This window comes from Manduca sexta, chromosome 13 (assembly GCF_014839805.1).
Source record: "Manduca sexta isolate Smith_Timp_Sample1 chromosome 13, JHU_Msex_v1.0, whole genome shotgun sequence".
In the NCBI taxonomy this organism is placed as follows: domain Eukaryota; kingdom Metazoa; phylum Arthropoda; class Insecta; order Lepidoptera; family Sphingidae; genus Manduca; species Manduca sexta.
The window spans coordinates 8,516,533-8,539,746 of NC_051127.1; the positions used below are offsets into that span (position 1 = coordinate 8,516,533).

Sequence of the window (23,214 nt, forward strand, 5' to 3'; positions counted from 1 at the left end):
GACTGTATGTTTTTTTTTTTATCTATCTACAGGTAACAGACCACTCAAACGAAACGTGGTCGGTCAGTACACTAGTGTACAGTCCCACGCCAGCGGACAACGGCGGGGTCATAAAATGCGTCGCTTCAAATCCCAGCCTACCCACGAGGACCATAGATGACCAATTTCAAGTCAACGTTGTATGTTAGTAAATATTTAATTATTTATTTAACACGTAATTTATTACAATAGCAACGTTAATCGTAATCTAAAGCTAAATTTCGTTACAATATAAGGCGTACACGGTCTGCATAAACATAAAAAACTTCACAAAAAATACAAAGAAAAGAAATCAATTTGTATAGTGTGTGAAATTACATACACTTAGATTTTACATTAAATTATAATTTTGAAGATAACCAAAAAAGGGAAAAATTTTACAAACTAAATTGGATCATGTTTAATAAATATTACTCTATTTTATTGTAAATAGAGTGATGTTTCCATCTCTCATAGGACTAATGAACCGCAACGCTTAGAATCTGAAACTGATATTTCTACAGCAAACATATAATTTAATTGACTAAATATCACTCTGTGATTAAATATATTCGTAAACCGAAGTATTTCAAAGTAATCAGTTTAAATACGTATCAATTTTACATCACTTCAAAAGTTCATTAATTGGAAAATTTAAAAGAAACCACTCAAATCACATTTCTAATGAAAAACGATAGACACTCGAACACGTATCGACACTTAATTAGCTAGAAATATATTTGCCACCAGACAGTCCCCTGGTGTCGCTGACTCTGGGCAGTACGCTCAACCCGCACGAGATCAAAGAAGGCGATGACGTTTACTTCGAGTGCAACGTACGGGCGAACCCGAGGGAGCACAGGATATCTTGGTTTCATGACGTAAGTGCAAATGGATTTCTTAGGGTTCTTTTATTCTTGTATTTGAATGATTTTTCTGGAATTTTGTTGTGATTATAAATTATTGATGACGTTTTGGGCGTTGGTTTGATTGAACTGAGTTGCAAAAAGTACTATTATGTTGACGGTGCGAAATATAAAAAAAAAATTAAGCCTAATCAGACTTCATATAGACATTTTCATTATAAATAAGATTGTTATAGTACAGATAGCATATAACTTTTGTGTCTTCTTCACCACGTTCTGAATAGTCCATTGGAATGTTAAATTTTTTAGGCCTTACCTTGCGTTTTTTAGAGGACGCAATTTTATTTTTTTGAAGTGTAGGGGGGGTCAGTGTAAAGCTAAAATCAAGTTTGTGGGGTCGCCACCCTTGTCCCACGGCCGCCATCTTGAAAATAGGGGTTGAAATGGATTTTACGATGTATCTCTTAAACTATTTATCTGACAAAAAAAATTATAAACATTTTTTGTTGCAAATTAAATTCTCTACAACTTTGGTTTAGTAACTTTTGTCGTAGAACTATAAATAAAAAAGTTATAAGCGAAAATGTTAAGAAATTCAATGTTAAGCAATGTCCATTGCAACGTCATCAGAACGTGTATTTATAAGGTTCATAATCCTTTTTTTTTCCTCTCATTACGTACAACACAAACCCGCGGTTGTCGGCTTGTACCCGAATTACTTGGATCCTGCATCGCTTTGGCACAGATGAACCAATTGTCTATCAATTCTTAACATTTTCGCTTATAACTTTTTTATTTATAGTTCTACGACATAAAGTTACTAAACCAAAGTTGTAGAGAATTTAATTTGCAACAAAAAATGTTTATATTTTTTTTGTCAGATAAATAGTTTAAGAGATACATCGTAAAAACCCTTTCAACCCCTATTTTCAAGATGGCGGCCGTGGGACAAGGGTGGCGACCCCACAAACTTGGTTTTAGCTTAACACTGACCCCCCCTACAATTCAAAAAAATAAAATTGCGTCCTCTAAAAAACGCAACCCCAAATGTAACTTTTCAATGGACTAGAATTAAAAATAGAAGTATACATTTATTGTACAAACTATTTCTATAGAAGTGTTTTATGAGACTTTAATTTTGCGCTTGGTTATTGATTATTTATATTGATCATTGATAATATAATGTAGTATTAGAATAGTTTACAAACATCATCATCATTACAATCATCATCATCATCACAAGGATGTTACAATAGCGTCATGTTTTATAAGGATTAGTGTTATAACCTATAGTAAATATTACTTAAAGCTGATGTCTTGTATGTTCATCAAATCGTTTAGAGTTTAGGGTTAAAGTAAACAAGCCCTACTTCAAACGAACACTTAGTTGCCCTCAAGACATCTTTTGTGTTCTAAGCTTAAGACAGACAAACCTACATTTTGACATAACAAAATATTAAGTTTACTAGCTTGTTGTTTCATTCTATATTTTTACAACAGAGATCTTTCTAGATAATTCTCTAAGTAGATGGTCATACACAATTTTAAACTAATACTGATACCGTTTCTATTAAAATAATATTATTTAATATATTAAAATTTACTATTAATTTAAATAAAAATAACTTAACATTTCAAATACCGAATTTCCATATTCGAAAGTTCTTAATTTAAAATGTTCCAGAATTTCAAAATACTCAACAATAAAGACAAAATTAATTCAGGACAGGCCGGTATCGCAGAACATGGCGTCGGGGATCATTGTGAGCACTCGGTCGCTGGTCCTGCAGAAGGTGACGCGGCAGGAGGCGGGTGCGTACTCCTGCAAGGCGGCCAACAGTCGAGGGGAAACCTCCAGCGAAGCCGTCAAACTGAGAGTGCAATGTAAGTACGTACCGTGATATTGATAACGAGCATGAGGGAGTCTTACTTGTGCTCTATTTGGTTATCTGGACAAAATGATTATTAGTTTGTAATTTGTGGTGATAAGATCGATGTCATCGACTGAGGTAGGTTTTTTGTTGAATATGATTCGGACCCTAATCATTTGTTATACTGTTTCATTTCGATAAAATGTTTTGGAGTTAATGATTGTTGTAAGCGTAATATGGTTGATATAGGTTTTTGATAAGTAAATGTATCTAATAGGCGTATTGTATGCATTTTGAGTCTACGATTGTGTCTGCTCGTGCGCATCATGTAGGTAATATTGTTCGTGAACAGATATTCGTCACGTGACTCGAAGAGTAACAATAAGAATTTATCGGCGCTCGCCAATATGGATATGTATACAGGCACAGGTCACAAAATACTTCCAATAAAACTTCCCCTTACATAAACCACTGTTTACGCAAGACTTATAGCATAAAATCGCGACACCAATTTCCGTACACGATGCAAGCCCTTTTTTGATTACACGCCTCAAAACATTGCCCATATTTAAATTTTATCCTCGGACCGTAAACAAACCTGTATCCTTACGTGTGAAGGTGGGAATTTCATATAACGTTTGTCGGTAGTAGACACTTCATTTGCATGTCCCTAATCCTCTTGTAATATACATCGGACACATACCCATAAAACGTCACCGGGCGCGGTATGAATTACTCGCCTATAAATACCGATGTGTCTGCAAATAGTATTCAAATGATTGCGGTCCGGATCGACGTACCAACTTCCTTCCGTGGCCGACCGTCCGCATAGTAATTGGCACGAAGGGAAGGCGGCACAGGCGGTAAATCATCAAAATTATTGCCTAATATTACTGCGATTCCCCGGGAACCTTCGCAATCTGTTGTTTCGTGGCTTCACTTTAATTCATATAGCTTTGTTTTAGTTCGTCGACTCCGAATAAATTTCGTTTCAAATTCTAAAGATACATTTGCCAGTGCTGTAATTGTCGGTTGGACTATGGACTGGCCATTGACCATGATTACGTATGTATGTTTGATTTTACGTGGAAAAATTGCTATATGAATTTGCCCTTGGAAGTCTGCCATAGACACGTAGCAAAAAAGGGTTTTTAAACAAAAACAGACGGATAAAAAAATCGCCAAGAATTCCATTTTACAAAATTCTAACTTATACTTTGACTAAAGGCTCTTTTGAAATGTGATAATAGTACCAAATATTTTTTGAGATAATGTTAATTATAAAAATAATATCAGTATAATTTTTGACAGCTTATAAAAATTTTAATATTCCACACAATGTTATTTCAATCTCAATGGCACAAAATTAATGTTTTGATCCAGTCCACGAATTATTGCAAACGATTAATAAAATTTAATTTGTTGAGGTTCAAATCAATTTCACTAATTGCTAAAGTTAAATAGATTTGAAATAACGGAAACATTGCGACTTTCGGAGGTTCCCTCGTTTTGTATTGAATAATTACAATTCGGACCCCATTAAGTAAATTCATCTTTTCCTAATTTTGGAGATTAAGTTTTACAAATGGAAATGAGTACCTGAATTTTAAATTTCTCACTGGCCTTAGGGAGAGTAAAAACAACATTTGAATGGCAATGTTACCCGTTGATTATACATCGCAGATACGTAAATCAACAACATTGTCCGTGCGTTTGATTTATTATAGACAATTGTATATTGGCGCTTCGGAACGTTTCCTTCCGCGCGCAACTGGCCGAAACTTAATTGTTGACGTGTAGGTAAGACGCAATAATACCGAAATGGCTAGAGTTATTACTATTTTGACTTATGGTTTCACTAAATAGCGGATAGGGCGAGAAGGCGACGCGACGATGGGTAGTTGTAAGATTCAAGTAATATAGAAGTATACTATAGCTAATATAATACGTCACGTAGAGCCGACGCGCTCGGCGATCGACGGCGCGACGCTTCAACTATTCACGTCCAGCTAGCGTTGCGACCTCGTTCCGCCTTGTCCCTTGTTTAGCGAATCCTCATGATTATCCACAATTACAAAACAATACATGCCATTACATCAAAATGAATACTAGCGTTCTGAGGCTTTTTAACAGAAATATACGTATCCGTTAGCGTTATTGTTCTGATAACTCACAAAATTGTGTTTATGAACGTTCATTCCGAGGTCAATACGTTTTCATTTTAAGTTTATTACATCAAGTACTAATTAAAATTGTCAATTTTTCCAACTGACAATATCTTTTTAACATCTTTGAAGGCATTTGTTGGCTTCGGAATCCTCGTACCCAGAAACGATTACTTCAGCTTCTTTTGACGTAGTTAAATGTTCACTCTACACTTCAAATCCAGCCTTTTCGTTCCAGCTGCAAGGTGGTGATGAAGATTCTTTGTCATTAAGTGTAATTTTTGTGGATAACTAACACAAAACAAACTTATTTCCTCTCGCATACAAAAGCTTATCTCTCATCCACACGCGTCTTCAATTTGGTGTCAAAACAGGTCTATCCCATTCGTCCACAATAACTGCTAAGTAAATATACTATTCCGATTATATTACTTGCTATTAGTATAGATTCAAGATTGCCCTTCAAAATGTCTTCTAAGAATTCATTACGGTTTCTGACAATCATAACTCACTGATTGATAATTCATAGAATGATTCTGTTAAAGATGACCCTTAGATTACCAATTAAATAAGTTACTTAGAACTTAACTAATTGAGATAGCGTAGTGGATTTATTTAATTAGCTTTTGAATTAATGTGGCAAGAATCCAAATGTACGATAGTAATTACTTGTTTTGAAACCTAATTAAAGGTAATGGGTATTCTTCAAACTGACAATGCAATAGGATTGTTGCGTTGTTGCTACCTTAAGTACAAAAGACAACATAATCCTAACACTTTCTTTAGCTAGGAAAGTTATTGTAACATTATTATATTATTTATCATATTTCATTCAGAAAATTGTTATTTTGAAACTATCTTCCACTTAAAATGTCACAAGAAAGAAATTGAGATACAGCGACATCATATAGTACTCGATTGAACTACTTTTATTGGCATATTATGATTGAGAATATCATTATTCTGAGCGTCGTATGGAAATTGATAAGAGCCACTACAGATCCGTCCATCTGTGGCTATTAATTATTATTACGTCGGCGGGGTTTTGTCGTGCCTAAAATGCGCTCGCGCTTTCATAAATAAAATTGGCTATATAAGTCATGTAAGAGTGCATCAAAGCGCAGAAGCACGAGTATTAAGTATCCAGTCTTAGTCTGAGTTAAATATGCCTGTCCAGTTATTGTAATTGCCGTTGCCGAAATTAGCTTCGGAGACGTCATTATAATCATCAATATGACTGAGGTTATATAAATTGATTAAGATTTATATAAATTAGATGCACCGGTATGCGCTGAAACGTCACCTCAAGTAGTGGGTGCGGCATTGGATGAAGCACTGCGGGTTCGATGTTCGGTGCACGCCGACCCGGATGACGTCACATTTCTATGGCAGTTTAATAACAGTGGCGAAAGTTTTAACGTATCTCCTGCTAGATATGGTAAGTTAAACCTATTTGTTTGTTTGTTTTATTGATACCATTGCATTTATTTAAATCTAAGAATTACTTGGCTGAATTTATTCTGAATATGTAGGTAATAACATTCTCTGGATAAGTATAGAAATAACAAATTCTAAAATAGCGATAGAGTTAGAAAGAGTCGTTTAATTTTTACATTAAATTTATTCGTATCTTTAAATATCAAATTACTTTGATGCACTTACCTTATTTATCTTGGCACCACCCTAAGGTTAAATGGTAGAGAATGCCTTTAGTATTGTTTGGCCGATATACGTATGTATATAAAGTGCATAAATAAAATAAAAATTAATTTTTCCCCAAAAAGATTTTAAATCAGTCAAATCCGCTAGCAAAAAACAAAAACACGAAAACAATGCATTTAATCATAAATCTGCACGGATATCTAAAGTTTGTTCATCAAAGGTCTGGTGTGTTGTAAAGGAACGGTTAACGGCAGTATAAGCGAACTTCGGTACACACCCGCCAGCGAGAGAGATTACGGAGCGTTAACATGCAGAGGGAGTAACACGGTCGGTCGACAAGTGCAGCCGTGTATCTTTCAAATTGTCCCAGCAGGTACGTTTAGATTTTAAGGATTTTTTTACAACTAAAGAGCATTTTGGTTAGTTGAGTGTAAGCACCACATTACAAACAATGGCGACATCTTGGTGACATCAAAATTAACTGTTGATGTCTCGTGGCAGAACTGATGTCTCGGACTCACTGATTAAATTTGCCATATTTGTGCTCCAGTACCATTAAGATAACTGTTGTCTTGTGACACTGGAACTGAACTCACTGATTATGCTGCTATGTTTGTGTTCCAGTACCTTTTAATAGAAGAAGTAATATATCATTATCAAACCCCTATTGATAGGATTCTTTAAGAAAAATGTCTCACGGATTCAATTTAGTGTGTCTTTAACGATAATTTTGATTTTTATGATTTTATTTATTTTTTTAAATTTTGCAATTAATGCCACTGCTTTAATCTATACTATTATTTGTCTCAAAACCCAAATCATCTGAGCTTCCTAGGTAATATTTGTTCTACATTTTACACGTTTTTGACAGCGCGACCATCACCGCCGAGAAACTGCACGATATCAGCAGGGAATGGGTCCAATTGGATCGAGGACTCGAACAAGGATGACGTCGGAGAGTCGCTCATGGTTCGATGTGTCACAGGATATGATGGAGGTCTACCACAATTAGTTGTTCTAGAAGCGTTGGACTCCGACAATGGAATTATTAAATTTAATGTCACAGCTAATGATACTGGTAAGTACAAAGATTTTTTTTTTAATTATTTAGATAACCTACTGCTAGCATATAAGTATAATATTAAAAAAAGGCAATTTACAAGTTTTTACAAGCAGGTTAATATGTAAAGGGTAAGGGTCGTTTAAACTAAGATATAAACGAAACAATGATAAATTGTATGCACCGAAAACAATAATAGAGCAAATTCACCTCGGCCAAAACAAACATTAATATTCATAAATATAGCTTAATTTACATGCACTCCGTTTTTTTCGTCTCATGGATAGTCTGTGATGGAACACACCTATATCTCACCAACAATGTGAGACAAAATTATATATTAAATATTTGATTCTGGGCTCGAATACCAGCTCGGCCAAAAATGTGAATGGGTTTTTCCATCTTAAAATTTACTTAGACGCACCTTGGAATCAGGAAGTTGTCGATGTGATATCCTCGTGCCTCGAAAAGCACGTAAAGCCTTTACTCCTCCGGATCTCACTCCGGTCATGTCGGATTGCCGTCTCATCGTACTATGAGAGTGCACGCAGAAGGAACAGAGAGTGCAACTGTACTTATGTACTTTAATATCTCCTGCGTATTTGGCTAATTTCCGTTGAGATCGGCCGACGCGGCCGAAATTCCGTTGGAAAGGAATCAATCAATGGATTATTTAAAGACTATATAAATGTTGCTACATAAATTATCGATACCGACCAATGAGACAACTGCCAGATTACTGTATAATTTATAGCAACATGTCGTGAGGAATTACCCGTAGATACGATAAAACGAATGGCGGTATCAAAGTATGATACGATCTATTAATCGAAAGTTATAATTCTAGAAGATTTACAATTCGAGAAGAAATTGTCTTATTCGTCGACACTGTTTATTCTTTGGTCATGGAAGACATCTTAGATTTTTTTTTATTAATTCTTTTTACTGAAGGTCGTGCTCATTTCAAATGCCTTGAACTGAGTCTTTGATAAGCTGCTTTCGAATGTCCAATCTTTTTTCAGCAAACTGCAGACCCTTTGAATTCTAGACATTATTTATTGTTTCTTCCTAGATGGTGTGGCTTTGTTCCTAGTGCCAGCAGGAGTCCTCTGGTCAGCTGGCAACTCATTACGACTGACTGTACATTCAAGGAATGATAAAGGAGCATCAGATCGAATCATGCTTCAAGCTCTAACTTATCAAGATCCTGAGAGAAGGACAGGTATGAAATAAATTAGCATTTCTGCAACCTTTGGTAGGTTATTTACAGTCGCAATTTTGAACAAATTCTTTATATAAGTTGGCTTTGTTATATTTCTGTATAAGACTTCTTTTTCGATGAAAACTAAGTTATTTTCATAATAAAAGCTCGTAGGTGTTCTTTACGGAGGAGAAAGAATGCTCCTTTTAAGTTATTACTTTTAGTAGAGCACTGGAGACGGCCATAGGAATCATTTGAAATGCTGTCAAATACTTGGAAGCATTTTTTATATATTTCTATTTCTATTTTTTGACATAATAGTTTGTGATCGTAGAGTTTATGTGAAAGTGCTTTCTCGAAAATAAACTTCTACTGCATTTCTTAGGTTTGAAATTTGAGTATTAATTAAAATTAATTAAAAATATTTTTTTATACCCAATTAATAAGTCTGATTCATAAAATAAATTTTTACTCAGTGACATCATTTTTAAAATTTGTAGATGTTTATTAATAATAATTGACTTATATTGATATGATTAAGTCATGGCCCAAAACGAAACATCTGACAATTTAGGCAATCATAAAATCGAAAACGTTTTTGTAATACAAACCAAAGGTTTACAACTAACTGATGGACGTGTCATTAGTGTTTACAATACCCATGACGCGTAACTAGGCACGCCTATAACACATCTATCATAATCAATATGATGTACCGCATTGTCGTCCAAAAACTAATTGTGCAGAAACCGATCACATGGCCGTTCTAGCCTATTGTGCAATTGACTGGTGTTAGTTAGACAATAAAGGAACCAATCTACTAGATGGTTAGACATAAATTCGATGTTATCAACATGACCTAATAAGCTAGAATAATTCTATCTCACTCCAACACGCAGATATTTGAGCTAAAATTATGAGAGAACACTACTTTAGTGACTTTGACTAATTAAACTACCGACATCATTGAAATTTCCAATAATTATTACTGACGTATGCAATGTCTATTAGTATGTGGTTCTATGGTAACGGTGTTAGTTTCCAATTTTGCACGGTTCGTTTAAGTTGGTTTGAATATTGAAATGTTATTCAGCCATGTTAACGCAAACTATCAGTAGTCAGTAACGAGACATTCCCGCTCTCACACCCACCACTCCTGTTATAAGCCAGGATCGACTGTGGCACGCATTTTATGACACCGAGCGGTGAAGCTCGGCGAGTCTAAGCACTAATATTCTTAACTCGCAACAATATTAATGAAATAAAAGGATAGGAAGATGTTGGGAATATATATTATTTTTCCACCTCCATCCATAGCTTAGAAAGAGATGACAAAATTATGTAGTTTTAGGCTTAATCATAGACATTTACAACTGGAAAAGCCAGATGTTATGCATCACGGATAAAATTGAAAGGGTTCTATTATTTGAGCTGTTAATTTTGTTGTTGGGTAGAATAAAATCTTAAGTAGAATAAAGTACCACTTGTATTTTTACTTAGTTTTAAAAATTAATTAAATATGTAAGTGGAACATGACGTCATTATAGGCTTACAGAAGTGTCCTTATTAGCGCATTTACTAGTATGTGCGTTGAATTGAAATTAAATAACGAAAAAGACTTTGCCGAATTAAGAACCACTACGTATATAAAATATGCTGTCCTTATCAATATGCGACCAAATTAACTCGGCCCTTGTTTTTAATTAATATTTAACTGTATGATTACAATATGCATTTGTGATCACCATTTTGTTGAAATAGATCAGCGAGTCGTGTGAGCTCGTGTCTTACTTCGATAAAACTTTACTAAGTTCGCTCGTAGTTCCTATTGCATTGTTACAAGACATTCAGCGTAGTGTTCAATGAACCATTCGTCAAAGGATATAATAGAGTAATAGGTAATAGTGTACCAACTATTCTGTTCAAAATATCTTTGTTCACCTTAACTTTTGGTAAAAATTTATTTCCAAATTGTTCTTGTTCTTCTATGTCATTAATTTCGTTGCTTGAGACTAATTAGTGCTCCCCAAGTCTCGCAGAGCTTAACTGCTCGGTGCCACAAAATGTGTGCCAACTGCCAATGCCAATCTCAGATTACAGGAGTCACAGTGGTGAGTACAAGGGCGAGGCAGGCTCGTAACCATAATTTGTATTTGAAGGTGTTAGATGGTGTTTTTACTGTTTATGGGTGGTCGTATCGCTTACCATCAAGCGAACGGCAAGCTCTTCTTGTCATTCACAGCAACAAAAAAAAACCTATAGTAGAATTATAGTTAACAAGGATAGGTGCAGAGGTGCATAATATACCTTTCGCTCCTTAACCAAAAAGCTTTGATTAAGGAGCGAAAGGCGGGACGGCGACGCGTCGCTGGCTTAAGAACAATTTCCGGCTCGAAGGACCAAAACAATGTACGGGAATCTTCTTCCCTTACGCTGGTGATATGATAAATGATGATTGTAATAGTTGATAGACTGATATTATAACGGACAAGGAATGATATAAAATAAAACGCCATGTGTGACTGAATATTGCACACTGTTTTAATATATGTTATAATGCGTTATTAGGCATTAAGCATAGTCTTCAGTTGCAATATTGTAATAACCTAATTAAATTTGTAAGTTATTCGTACAATACTAGTTAATATAGAATAATTAATAATTCACGTAGAGCCCTTTCGCTCGACGCTAGACTTCACATAGAGTGGCTAGCGTCGCTTTGCCGTCCCACCCCGTCCGCTGTTTGACAAAAGCTCAAGAGTTGCAATAAGACGGCTTGAAATTATTTATGACCTAGATACTAACATTACACAGTTCAATGTTTGTTTCAAACCACGGAGAACGACAGGCTTCTTTTTATTATGGTAATGGATATTTAAGGGGCGAAAACACGAGCAGAAGTTAGTTGACCATAAAGTTAAGTATTGGTTAAAAACACTGCCACATTACTTTATTACCACTTTTCTCATAGATGGCAGTAACGGATTAGTCGCTGGAGTAACTAAAACAACATTTTGGGCCATCATACTTACGTCAATATTTGCTGCGTTTGCAGTTGTATCTACTGGATATTTCCTTAGAAGAAAAAGGTACGTTAACACAATATGAATATGAATGTAAAAGAAAAATATATCTAGTTTTATTTAAATCTGAGAATAAGCATTTTTACAGACTTAATTCAATTTTAAAATACAACATTAGTGTGGTTAACAATATGTCGTCGCTAATGACTGCGTTGCATGTTTGTGAACATAATACTTCCTGCGCGAAAAATGCATTAATACGAACGAAGATCAGTATGTTAGATTTACGTAGAAATAATATTAACAATGATTCAATTTGTATGTAAATAACATGCATTTTTAAAAAGGTTTCAAACAGCATTTGATTACAATAACAAAGTAGACAGCAATAACATTAATGTATTGCCATTTGGTTTGCATTATCTGGAAACAAATTCCTTTGTTAGCGATGTAAGAAGACATAGAATTTTTTAAAAATAGTTTTTATGTATTATTATAACACATTCAAAAGAGATCGAAAAGAACACGTAGTTTTTTTAGGAAGCTAGAACAACAACTTACGTCATTTTACATCACAACTGATATTATATTAAATAAATATTTTATCTCCAACCTAACTAGAGACCGACAGCCAATAAAACAACAATCATCGGAGCTACAAATAAATTCCGGAGACGGCCAGTACGTAGTGGCTTACACACTGAAGCCGCCCAAGCAGGCACAGCCGGACATTTTGAATCCACCCCCAGGTGAGTCAGTCGGCCACGGCTTACCTTTACTATTCTAGCAAAATTATTTTTATCTCAGTGCAGTGTTTTTATTCTCAACCATGGTTTATGTGTCTAGTTTTGTCTGGTTTCAGATGGCAAATAGATTGTCGAAGGCAAAAAATATAGTTCAGTGTCTGAGTTCTAACTTTATATCAACAATAATTATAAACCAAATTAATATTATAACTGCGTTCATAGGAAATTGCACATCAATTTATGTGAAATCATAATATAATAGAATTCGCAGATTAATTTAAAACACTACAGGAGTATGCTAAGAGCAACATGAATGTAAGAACTGTCTGAAAATTCGCTGCAATGAAAATGCAGTAATTAGATTCAGCACTGTCTACCTACTCAATCAATTTTATGGTGTAAAATATTTAAAATGTAGATAGATACTCAATATATTATGTTTTTTTTGCAAAATTGTTGTTGATAATGAGACATTATTCCCTTGCTGTTAAGATGAAGCCATTGAACAATAAGTCGAACTAGTGTGGGTGTCATCAGATATAAAGCTATAATAATTTTAATCAGTTTTTAAATAGAAAAAGTGTGACCTTTAATATAATATCATTTCTTAGAATCATTAACACAAAGCTCTTTCAAAAAATAGTTTTACGTACAAAAGACTTAAAAGCAAACAAAAAAGCCTGAAAGTATTTTTTTTTTTTCATTAGAGTTATCGTTCATTTTCATAACTTGATTCTTACAAAGGCATTATCGTTTTAGTAGTTTCAACAAGCGAACAAAGTACTTTAAGCGTTGAGAGATATGAGAACTAAAGTTCTGAATCTAGTTTCGTAAAATCGCCTCACTGGCATAGTAGAAAAGTTTTTTAGTAGCAGGTAAGGTCGTGGGTTCAGTAGCCAGGTGAGAATAATAAAAAAATATAGATTCGAAAAACACAATATGCGATTTTCTTGGTATAGAATTAACAAGTAAAAATACCTGATGAATTTTTAACTCCCGGTGCAAAATAATGGTTTTATAAACTTAAGGATACACAGATACACATCTGTATGTCTGTCTGAGGTATCACAACTCAGACGAATGGACCGAAATTGATGGATTTTTTTTTAATAGATAGTTCATTTTTTTCGTAAAAGGAATATAATATTTTTAAAATCGATTAATCGCAGCTCCAACTTTATAGAAATTTATTTTACTTGAGAAGTTTAAGGATTTATCTAACTAGGTATGGGATTTCTAAGAATTCTTACTTAGAAGATTTTTAAATTTGAAATTGTATCCTTTATAGATTCTTAAATATCGTGATTAGTGACCCAATGGTATTCAAATTTATAAAGATTTTTCCAAAAGCGAATTTTAAAATAATATAGAAATTCTACCAAGTTTTCGTAATTATAATTATTCTCACAGACGAATACATCAGGGATACACAAAGCATGTTTTTAACACTTTTTTATTTCTAATACGTAAATCGTGAAAATATTTTATATATTCTTATTCTTACTGAACTGAAGTATTTTATATTGTAACAGAATTACTTTATAAAATAATATTGCTTATGGAAATCACGATGATGTATTCAAGACGTTCAACGTATAATCAGAATTTTATCTCATTCCATATTAATGTTTAACTAAGTTGAACCCGTATGTAACAGTTCGTTAGACGCCATTACTCAAAGAATCTTGTGTCTACTAAATGTGCGTGAATGTTGGCTTCACGTCCTTTAGAAGCCTTTGCCTTTTAGGTGCAAGAAAAAATTCACTTTGAGACGACATTCCAGCCTTTTTAAAGATTAATTTGTATTTAAAAGTATGTGTACGCCATTTAGAAAGCGTAATTAAGGACTTTATTATGAAACGGCGTTTATGGATAAATGTAGTTTTACAGAGAAACAAAAATATGAATTAAAATCGGAACAAGTAGATTATATATTACTATTTCTAAATAAAATAAGACCAAATTTAATATATGGAATTTGAGAACTTACACCATGTCTCTCGATAAATAAGCAAAATGGGAAGATTTGCGTTTTTTTAAACGCGTGTATTTTGTAGGTAGCGCCCATGTCATTTCGTTTACTTTTTAGTTCTCACACTTGTAAAAATGTCTTTGAATTTGCTGTTTGACTAATCTGTAACCCCCTCCATCCCTTACACATATCTATAATTCCTTTAGAATTAAATTAGTATGAATATAATTAATTTAATTTTTATACTTGTGTAAAATATAAAAATTAGGGACTATTTAAATGTGCGTCTTAGAAATACAGAAATAGAAGATTAAAAGTCTGACAACATAAAGAGTAAAATACATTAAGCGTGACAAGATAATATTGTACTTCTTACTATAAACACGTGCATTATTATAGAGGAATGAGGTCCAGAGGACAGAACAGCATTTTAAAACAAAAATCCTCCGACAAAACCGAATAAGCTACATTGATAAAACTGGAAATATGAAAAATATCAATTTGTTATTTTAGACGGGGAACCTCCGGGCGTCAAGTGCGGGCTAGAGGCAGCTGTCAAAAATGGTGCTCTCCACGCCGACGAGTGGTCGGGCGAGCTGCACGAACACGCGGTCAGTAACGAGTGTGTTTTTAAAATGTGTATTGGATTTTTGAATATAGAACTTGAAGAGCAAGCCGATAAAGGAAGCTGTTACGTTCAGCCATAGGTGGTTAAAATAATTGCATTTAGTGGAGATTTATTTTTCTTTAAGGTCACGGGTTTGTGGATAAATTAATACGCTATTTTAGCATATAGCCTCCTTTATCTTGAATAATAAGGACATGAATGAAATCACAAATAACATTAGTCTGTTACCTACATAAGTGTTCGTAACAACTAGTGAGTTTAAAATTATTTGCACTTATTAACTTAAAATTAATAAGGGTGATGAATATAGTCATCAAACAACAATCATCATCCATACCAGCTATAACTACTAGAAAACAAGTTTATCATAAAATGTTACCAACCAATTAAAGGCGACAATATTACTATTCAGATTAAAGGTTTCTTTCGATAAATGGTAACATGCCTATGTCAAACATCCTTCTTAAATCACCATCCATTACTCCAAGTGCCACAGATCACTGGATTTCGTTAAAAGATTCATGCCACGGTGTTGTGTGGCGCAGACAGTATGTCTCCATAAACACTCGTAGGCAAGCATCCGTCAATCTTTGGGCGGCGCGGTATTACGTCAAACTGATAAATCTTACCGCAAACAAACTCCGTTGTCGACGAACGAGTGACGTCACTCCATCTAATGTTGCCACATGACAATCTCATATAATTTGGATGACTAATTTAAATTTTATTTGGAGGTATACAGAAAACAGTAATTTGTTTGTATAATGTTATAGGCCTATCTAATTATAATCACCTTTATATTATGGGCATGTATTTAAATATTTTTTTAGGTTTTGCTAATTCAATAAATAAAAAAAATAAGATGAAAAGTTCTTCGTAACTTTTCCATAACTTAGGTCCGTAATTATTCGAAATTACTAATAATTAAAACAATAACTACGCATAGAATATATTACGTTAATATAATAAATTTCAAAAGATATAAAATTTTAAATTATGTTAATTAGATTAAAATTTGAATATTAAAGCATCATATACTTTTTACGATCCTTCTAAACTAAAATATGCCGCGGACCAATCATAATCACATCATTCCACTCATGCATAACTCGAGACAATTATAAAATTATTCATCATCAAAAATTGTTCTGACATCGAAGATTTAACTCATTAAAATGCGGGCTTAATTAAGTTATAGTCATACTTAGTTAGTAATTGCACATAAAGTCGGAGCATTTCGCAAACCGTGGAAACGTAATGAAGTACACTGAAAATTTGCGCTACCTTTTAAAATACCTTTATTCCTTGTATTTTGTAAATTATTATGATAATTTATTTTCTTCTCCGCGTTTTATCTTTATTATCTAGCTTATGTATGTATTATTCAGCCTCGAGTATTTTTGTTTTGCTGCATTTTGTAGCGTTTATGTCGATTGCATTAAAAGCTTCGATTTTTAAACAACATATATATTTTATTATCTATTCCGTTCTGAAAATTATTAAGTACAATAAAAAAATAATGTTTCTGTATAAAAATGGAATCATTCAATAGTAATATTATATTTGGAAAATAGATAGATGTTTTTTTTACAGTTACCGAAGATAGAAAGAACATCAGAACTTCATATAAAATGTTTATCACAAATTTGTTCACCTATCGAGTTTTGGACTATTCTGAAATGACTACGAAGACCAATTATTATAACCATTCATTACACTGCTACAAAAATACTCTTATTAAATTCATTTCGGCAAATTTTGAAGCCGATACTTAAACTATGAGTAAAATGATTGAAATTTTAAATCTTGTTTCAGGTGATGTCGCCGCCAAGGACTTCAGTATCAAGTAAACAAGTCTCAGGCACTATGACGTTAAGTAGGCGAGAACATCTCATAGCAGAAGAAATACCCGGACCAGAAAGTTGTGTATAGATATAAATAAAACAAAATAGGATTTTTGTAACATTTTGTACATAGTAGATGTATGTATTGACTGTGAAATTGTGATAAATAAAATGTAAATAATAAATGAGGAAATAAAAATATGATCAAGTGAGTTGAGTCGGTTATTTATTATTGTTGATGTTGCTCGCGGCTTCACCCGCGTGAATTACTTTTCCCGGTACAAAAACCTCTAAAAAGTACGACGCCAGTGCTATCTATTCAAAAAATCACACTGACTGACAGACTGGTGGTAAGTCTCTCATATGTGAGATTCCCCTGGGTAGGTATCACCTCAATGTCTATTTCTGCCGCCAAGCATACGTCACTGTTGTGTTCCGCTTTGAAAGACGTTGTAGCCAGTGTAACTACTGGACATAATGAGACTTAATATCTCACATCTCAGAATGGCAAGCGTAGTGGAATAACAAACAATACTAGGTAATTCTTCGGGTGGATGGTATTTTTACTGTTTATGGGCGGTCGTATCGCTCACTATCAGGCGAACGGCAAGCTCGTCTCCTCATTCAAAGCAATAAAAAAAAGAAAAGATTTAAAATTATAATATTTTCCAAGTGGAGGAAATTACCGGGATACAAATTCTATGAGATAATCCAGGATATGGTCTACTCGTGTGCCAAATGTCTTCCAAATCAGTTCAGTTGCTACTGCGTTTACTACTAACAAACATAAAAACATCCAATATTCTCACAAACTTTCGTAATTATAATATTAGTAAGATTAAGAAGTAATATAAGACTAGTAAGAAGTAAGAAAGAACTGCAGAGTAGTAATAATAATATCAGCCCTGTATTATATACTTGCCCACTGCTGAGCACGGGCCTCCTCTACTACTGAGAGGGAAGTAAACACTTGGAATGATTTCGATAGGACAGTAAATTAAATCTATAAATTATATACCTTAACTGGTTAACAATAAAATATATTACATAAATAATGAATAATAAATCCATAAAGAGAAATAAAATTACATACAAATTCGGAATAAACAACGAATTCTGATAGCCCATATCTCCGCGTATGCCACAACAATGTGAATTTACAAACAGACGAGCCCATCAAAGAGAAAATTTGGAATATAATATTCCAGATTTCGTCGCTGGCTTCGTATAAAATCCTTTCGCTATTTTTCATAACGAAAGTCATTTACATTATGCTGGTCCGAGTTGTCAGTGGGGCGCCGAGCGACTGTCTTTGCATTTTATAAACCAGGGTATTTGCAGGCTATGGTTCACGAGGGACATTGTTGTCTATGACACAGAAATCTTAAATGGGAATATGAACTTATTAAGCTTCAGGAATATTATATTTTTTAGTATATACATTAAATTCGATGTAAAGTTTATCGTAAATAAAATTTAGGATTGACGTCTTAAGTGTAATTCGGAGATAATTGTGTTACAGTTTGCTGTTAATTGAAAACGGAATTCCCTATTTTAGTGGTAGATATGGAATACACAACGGACTAGGTGCTGCTCATGACTTGGCCCACGTTTAGATCTCATCTTGTTTTCATCTCATTATAATATGCGATCAGTATAAAATAGTTTTTTGAGCGTGTTGTAGAAAACATAAGTCTGAAATTTTACAAATGGGCGTTTATCTGAGTTCTGCTAGTCGTCCCAGACATGGAAACAAGAAATAGCTGTAGCCAACTTGAGAATTGATCTCTGGACCTCTCGGTTCGTAGCTCAAACCCCTAGACTAAGGAAGGGATAAAACAAAATCTTGTACAAAGTTGCTTAAACGATGTAACTAGACTTATTTATCATCTCTCGAGTTAAGGGATCTGCAAGACCAAATATCCCTTAAGTGCATAACTTAAGGATATGCATGCGCGAAATGTCACAGAACTATTACATATTTAAAGACTATTAAAGTATCTCTATTATATTCGGATTGAATTGTAATTAACACGTATACAGGGTCATATTGCTATTGCGAATATGGTGTGTAAGTGAACATTCACTACAGAAATACATATTTCTGACCGAAAGTACGACGTTGCCGCGGTGACGAATTCTCTTAGAGTAGTAGTAATAACATTAGGGCCTGTCAAATAACTAATACTTTTATTAATATTTCTTTTGTTCGAAATTTACACTGTTTTATTTAACATATATGGCTCAAGTAACTTATTGTAAAGTGTTATTTACAAGAAAATAAGTATGCGCTTTGATTCATTAACACAATTTCAAAATAATTATGTATACATTACAGCTTCGTTTAAAAAGCAGGTACTCGTTGTTTAAGTTTTATTATTTCCATCCCTGAAATATATAACACAACAACTGTAAGTAAAAATAATGGTTCCCCAAAGTACAATTAATAAGCAAGAAATTTGCAAGTTAAGTGAGATCAGTGTTACTAGTAACTAAAGCCAATCGTGCAAGTTCTAAGTAATGCAAACAGATAATACTAGTGTTTACCGACTTGCATATTGCTAAAGTTATGAAAACCAGAAATGATTGGTGGTAAGGAAACGATAGATTTTGTACTTTCCATCCTGACCGCTCTATTAAAACAAATAAATAATCGAATTTTTACTGCCGATGCACATTCGGCAACATAGATATTTTTTTTTTTTTATAAATTATTGACGAGACAAGCATACTAATCGCCTTACAACATCGATATATATAGAATATACCTTAATGCCTAACAATAAGTATCACATCTGATCATAGATAATTATTCGGAATAACAACATGACTTGTCCTAACTTTGATATATTTGAATTTCGAAAGAGAATGTACAAGACTAACATTCGTCCATCAATTGTATCAAAAATCACATTAAAATTCTCCACTTATATTAAAATAAAACCTGCTTTAAATAGGTCAGTAATTATAGGTATCATTTTAATCAACTTTGAGTTTCCACTCCGTTTTTCTCGTGGGCTTTAATTAAAATGTCTGCCAGGTGACATCGGCATCGTCGCGTTTGTAACTTGACCGCGACTAGTTAAAAGCTATCGGTCATAATTTTATTTTAAAATTTTATTGCTTTGAATGACGAGAAGTGTTTGCTGTTCGCCTGATGGTGCGTGATACGACCACCCATAAACAGCAGAAACACCATTCTACACCTTGGATTACAAAGTATTGTATGGTATCACTGCGCTCACCATGCTGAGACATAAGATGTTAAGTTTTATTATGTCCATTAGTTACACTGGCTACAATGTTCTTCAAATCGGGACACAACAGTGACTATACACTGCTGCTCGCCGGCTGAAATGGGCATTGCGGTGATACCTACCCAGGCGGACTCTCACATATGAGAGACCTACCACCAGTAAAATTCATTATCACGATTTAAGATAACCATGGTTATCAAATATGTTCTTAAATAACACACGCATTCACGCATTTTAACCCCGAAGGGATAAGCAGAGGCACAACTTGTGCTATCACTTTTCGTCTTATTTATTCCGTCTCATTCGTAGTTAGTGATCGAAGACCAGCCTATTGTCATATTGTGTTCAAATTCAAGACTGCGAGCCGATACAGAGGAAAAAAAACAACATCACAGGCGGAATCGTACCACAACTACACTACCGAAGCGGTCCTAAATAAATGGTGATCAAATAAGTAGGTATTTGCAGCATTTGTTATCCGATAGGTTAGGTAGTGGAATCTATTTACCTACTTTAATAATGTGAAACATTGGCACTTAGGGACTGTATCACAAGTTTCAAGTAATTGGTTAGCGTATTAAACAGTTAATATCAAAAGTGCCACTATTACGTACATAGATTAGAGTCGAACATTTTAATTGGGTCGGCTTATAAATTTATATAACGAGCATTTACTCGGAAGTTGTGAAACAAATCCTTAATATGCTAATATTTCCTCATTTTATATGACGAAATATAAAATATTTGACGTGTATATTTAAAACTTAAAACAATTTTCGAAAAATTATAACTTTTAAAATTTTAAAATAATTGCGGATAAACTGGCCGACACTTATAAATTCTTTCTACTGTAGTAATATCTACAATATGATATTTTATTACAATCCGAGACGAATGTCCGCAGGTTCAAATCCCAAGGGCACACACCTCTGAATTTTCTAAAATCATGTGTGTATTCTTTGTGAATTATCGTTCGCTTTAACGGTGAAGGAAAACATCGTGAGGAAACCTGCACATCTGAGAAGTTCTCTATGGGAATTTCGAAGGTGTGTGAAGTCTACCAATCCGCACTAGGCCAGCGTAGTGGACTAAGGCCTAATCCCTCTCAGTAGTAGAGGAGGCCCGTGCTCAGCAGTGGGCAAGTATATAATACAGGGCTGATATTATTATTACAATCCCTTTTGCATACGATACATAATTATGTTTTAATTTTGTGTTTGAAATCGGCAAATTGCTCGGTTTAATATTTACCATGTTTATGTGCTAGACACAAAGACTGGAAAGCATCGTTTGTGCCCTCTTTATACCAGTAAAAGGATTTGGTATTTTCAAATATAAAACCTAAATTTGGAATCATAAGACTTAGATTTTTTCAGATATTACTCAAAATTAGTTAAGTTGTTGCTCTGAGCTCAAAGCACATAAAGAACTTGAAGCAATATCACAACAAAACGACGAACAAATTCAATTAGTTACCTCTACAAAAAATTTTTTGAATTTACTTCCAATCCAATTACTTTTAGTAACAAAGTTTAATGCACGAACGAGTAGTAACAAAACAAATTATACTTAGTAAATATTGCAGTAGGTACATGCCTAATGCATTCGGGTTAATCGTAGCCACGTGAATTATGCAGGCTGCCTCTAAGGGAAATCCCGAAAGCGCAATAATGAACATCCAACATAATCCGCCATCGGGCTGGCTGGTTAACCAATTAGGAGTGTTTTGTAACTTTACCTACTGTCGCATTTAAAATGGATATAAAATTTTAGTGCTCTACATTTAAAACCTCAAAGCCGTCCCACAAAAGAATCTTATCTACACAAGCCCCCAAAGCCGCACTCAAAAACTAATGCAACGAGGCGATAAAATAAATTATATTTTATCTAAACGATATCATACAAACGAGATAACATTTTCAAAATAAAAGAAAAGACATAAAGATGTCTGGGTCGACAGAAAAGAGGCATACAGACGAGTCTCATAAAAGATGTACACGGCAAAGCGTGACGTCCTCCGACAATTCGCTAAAAGAGCTAAATTAAATTAACTGTTCTAATGAGCAGTATATTTCATTGAAATTACGTTCGTCAGCTTACATTTATCTGAGTTTACGGGTGCCTTGCGTAAAGACGCAGCATTTCTTTCTGCTTGCGCTGTCGAGAATGAGCGCAAAATTCCCAGGCGTGTGCTCGTTTAGCTCGTAATTTTTCATTGAGCCTGAGAGTCGGCGGGAAAGCCTCCAATTAAGTTTCTCTTTACCGTTTGGCCCCGGAAAAGGGGAAGAAAAATGAACAACAGAGGCGAGGGACAGTGCGAAGCCTAAGTCTGCCCGCTGCCGCCACCGTATGATGTCAAATGACCTTTTCCGACCGCTCAAGCGCGTTCTTGTTTCATCGTATTTTTTGTGAAAATCTTTTTAACTTCAGTGTGAAACGTACACTTTGGCGGTAGTTATTTTGGAACGCTGCTTTTGAGTCGTGTAAACTTAGATTCCAATTTGACGTCGTTCTCGCTTTGAGGTCTGTTTCTAATTATAGTAATGAAAGGAGCATAAAGATATAAGTGCGGCAGAAATAGAAACAATTTTACGATCAGAATTAGGGCTTTTTGTGTTTACCGTCGGTGTATAATTCTCATGTTTTGATGTGGTCATAAAACATTAAATGTGGCCAGTAGATTTTAGCGCGGAGGTGTAAATGAAACATTACTTTATTGGCGATCTGACAATAAATCCACTCACCTACAAAACTCGTAAAATTCGGTAGGTTGATTGAGTCAGTATTTTTATTGTTTTGGGCCGTGAATCAATGGCGAATGTTTGAGTAATAAAAACGTTTTACGATTGTTTTCACGGGGAAATTTGTGGCCCGTGAAATGTTCTCCCACACTCATTTTCT

At 34.2% G+C, this 23,214-nt stretch overlaps 1 protein-coding gene across 1 annotated transcript in view; it reads left to right on the forward strand.

Moving 5' to 3' along the window:
• LOC115445015 (hemicentin-2) overlaps positions 1 to 17,213 on the forward strand; it is a 142,205-nt gene extending 124,992 nt beyond the window's left edge. Inside the window, exons 8-18 of the mRNA XM_030171052.2 lie at positions 33 to 183; positions 769 to 899; positions 2,609 to 2,768; positions 6,197 to 6,358; positions 6,821 to 6,955; positions 7,454 to 7,660; positions 8,715 to 8,864; positions 11,815 to 11,932; positions 12,488 to 12,615; positions 15,098 to 15,195; positions 17,028 to 17,213. Coding sequence (XP_030026912.2) covers positions 33 to 183; positions 769 to 899; positions 2,609 to 2,768; positions 6,197 to 6,358; positions 6,821 to 6,955; positions 7,454 to 7,660; positions 8,715 to 8,864; positions 11,815 to 11,932; positions 12,488 to 12,615; positions 15,098 to 15,195; positions 17,028 to 17,144 — 1,557 coding nt within the window. The 3' untranslated portion in view covers positions 17,145 to 17,213. The remainder of the gene's footprint in view (positions 1 to 32; positions 184 to 768; positions 900 to 2,608; positions 2,769 to 6,196; positions 6,359 to 6,820; positions 6,956 to 7,453; positions 7,661 to 8,714; positions 8,865 to 11,814; positions 11,933 to 12,487; positions 12,616 to 15,097; positions 15,196 to 17,027) is intronic.
• Positions 17,214 to 23,214: the final 6,001 nt, after the last annotated feature.